Source organism: Nematolebias whitei, chromosome 11, assembly GCF_014905685.2.
Source record: "Nematolebias whitei isolate Nwh7 chromosome 11, NemWhi1, whole genome shotgun sequence".
NCBI lineage: Eukaryota > Metazoa > Chordata > Actinopteri > Cyprinodontiformes > Rivulidae > Nematolebias > Nematolebias whitei.
The window spans coordinates 20,719,397-20,721,324 of record NC_056508.1 but is presented as its reverse complement, the minus strand read 5'-3'; the positions used below and the strand labels follow the sequence as shown (position 1 = coordinate 20,721,324).

The window sequence follows — 1,928 nt, the reverse complement described above, 5'->3', positions numbered from 1 at the left end:
GCAGCCAAGGCGGCGGCGGCGTCTGCCGAGGCACCCAAAGCAGCCAAGGCGGCGGCGGCGCCTGCCGAGGCACCCAAAGCAGCCAAGGCGGCGGCGCCTGCCGAGGCACCCAAAGCAGACAAGGCGGCGGCGTCTGCCGAGGCGGTGCCTAAAGCCACCAAGCCCACTGCCGAGGTTTCATCTGCTCCCATAAAACCAGTTCCTGTTGAGCCCGCTGTTCCTCCCCCAGCTACCCGTAAACTCACTTTTGCTGAGGCAGTTGCAAAACCTGCACCTGCCAAGCCTGAAGTTGAGATAATTGATGCTGCCGGTACTCTCTCAAATCCTGTTGCAACTCCTAAACCTGCTCCCACACCTGGTAAAATCCCAAACAAGGTGGAGACTGTGATCAAGAACGACGAGGGTATTTCCTTTTCTTTCTTGTGTATTTGTGTGCCAGCACTATTTTTTTGGGGGGGGGGGGGGGGGGGGGTTCATGTGCATAAAGATTTCCCTTTAAAGTCAAGCTTTTGAAGTCTGAATCAGGTTTGGCTTGTGATTTAAACTGTTGTAGCTACTTGGGATTTCTGTTCCTATTTTGGCAAATGTTAATTTTACTTTTGGTTTATGGCTGTCAGATTGTGGAGATTTGTTTATGCAATGACATTTTTAATTTTGATGGACTTTGTGAAAATGATTTTAGTCTATTAAAGGTGATCCAATATAAGGGGTATTGTGTTTTCAGAGGTCCTGTTGTGTTGAGTTTAGACGATGCTTACTGTGTTTTGCTTCATAAATTTCATAATTGTTGCTGCTTATTTTCAGAATGAGTTGCAGGTGTGTATTATTGAGATTGTTTTTGTCTACTGGTGGCTTCTGCAGGATCCGGCACGGAGTCGGACAGCGATGACTCTGTTCCTGACCTGGAAGAACAGGACTCTGCACAGACCCAGACACAGCAAGCCCAGGTCAGACTTCAGTCTAATCGGTAATATTAGGTCTACTGGTGTGACTTGAGAGCAGATGTTCTGTACAGATGTTGGTCTGTAACTCTTCAGTGATGAATAACACAGTGACTTTCGTTCTTCTGAGCCTATTGAAGCCAACCTTTGTGTCCTGAGAAGAAATATTCATAGTAATAAAACGTGAATTGTTTTTCTCTAAATGCAGTCTCTAACATAACAAATTTGTCTTGTAGCTTGCAGCAGCTGCTGAAATAGACGAGGAGCCCGTCAGCAAAGCCAAACAGAGCCGCAGTGAAAAGAAGGCACGAAAGGTAATGAAGACTCGTAAAGCTTATACAACACTTTGTTTACAAGAATATTTGTTCTAACATTTCTTGTTTTCTTGTAGGCAATGTCAAAACTTGGTCTCAGGCAGGTCACAGGGGTCACCAGGGTCACTATACGCAAATCAAAGAACATCTTGTTCGTCATCACCAAACCAGATGTGTACAAAAGTCCTGCGTCAGACACGTACATCGTCTTTGGTGAAGCTAAGGTAACTAGAGAGCAACAAATCAATTTGTGTGAATGATTCATAAACATTCACACTGTGATCCATTTTTCTTTTGTACGTTTTTCAGCATCTTTCTCGTTCCACAATTTTTATGCCATTTCAACAAATCGTAAATTAAAAATGTTCAGCTCTTTCAGGACAATCCTGCTTTGACTGTTTCCCCTACATAACTTGCCATGGCGGGGCGCTCATCTCATCCATTATTTTTGTCTGGGGGGGAGACGGACGGACAGACACGTCCTCTGCTGCGCAGCGCGCTCTTTAAACCAACGGTTTTAGAGGGGGGGTGGGGGACACAGAGACAGCCGTGTGCTGTTTGCAGACGGTTTTACAGTTTCAGAACAGGGTGCGTGTGAGGAGAGCGACTGAGAGACATCTGAGCCACGCGCTGTTTGTATCCACAGTTCAAGTGGCGGGGGGGGGGGGGGGGG

The 1,928-nt window shown here is 46.6% G+C and overlaps 1 protein-coding gene and 1 non-coding gene across 5 annotated transcripts in view; both read left to right on the top strand.

Moving 5' to 3' along the window:
- The window catches only part of naca (nascent polypeptide associated complex subunit alpha), an 11,913-nt gene that overhangs the window by 8,161 nt on the left and 1,824 nt on the right, over positions 1 to 1,928 (top strand). For 2 of the 4 annotated variants that reach the window (XM_037684740.1, XM_037684739.1), the window contains exons 4-7: positions 10 to 403; positions 862 to 947; positions 1,178 to 1,255; positions 1,333 to 1,479. In XM_037684740.1, the coding sequence (XP_037540668.1) occupies positions 10 to 403; positions 862 to 947; positions 1,178 to 1,255; positions 1,333 to 1,479 (705 nt within the window). The remainder of the gene's footprint in view (positions 1 to 9; positions 404 to 861; positions 948 to 1,177; positions 1,256 to 1,332; positions 1,480 to 1,928) is intronic. The other 2 variants (XM_037684741.1, XM_037684742.1) reach the window with 2 other exon arrangements.
- LOC119417813 lies at positions 1,031 to 1,104 on the top strand. Its single transcript, XR_005187164.1, has one exon. It is a non-coding gene; the product is annotated as a small nucleolar RNA SNORD59 (small nucleolar RNA).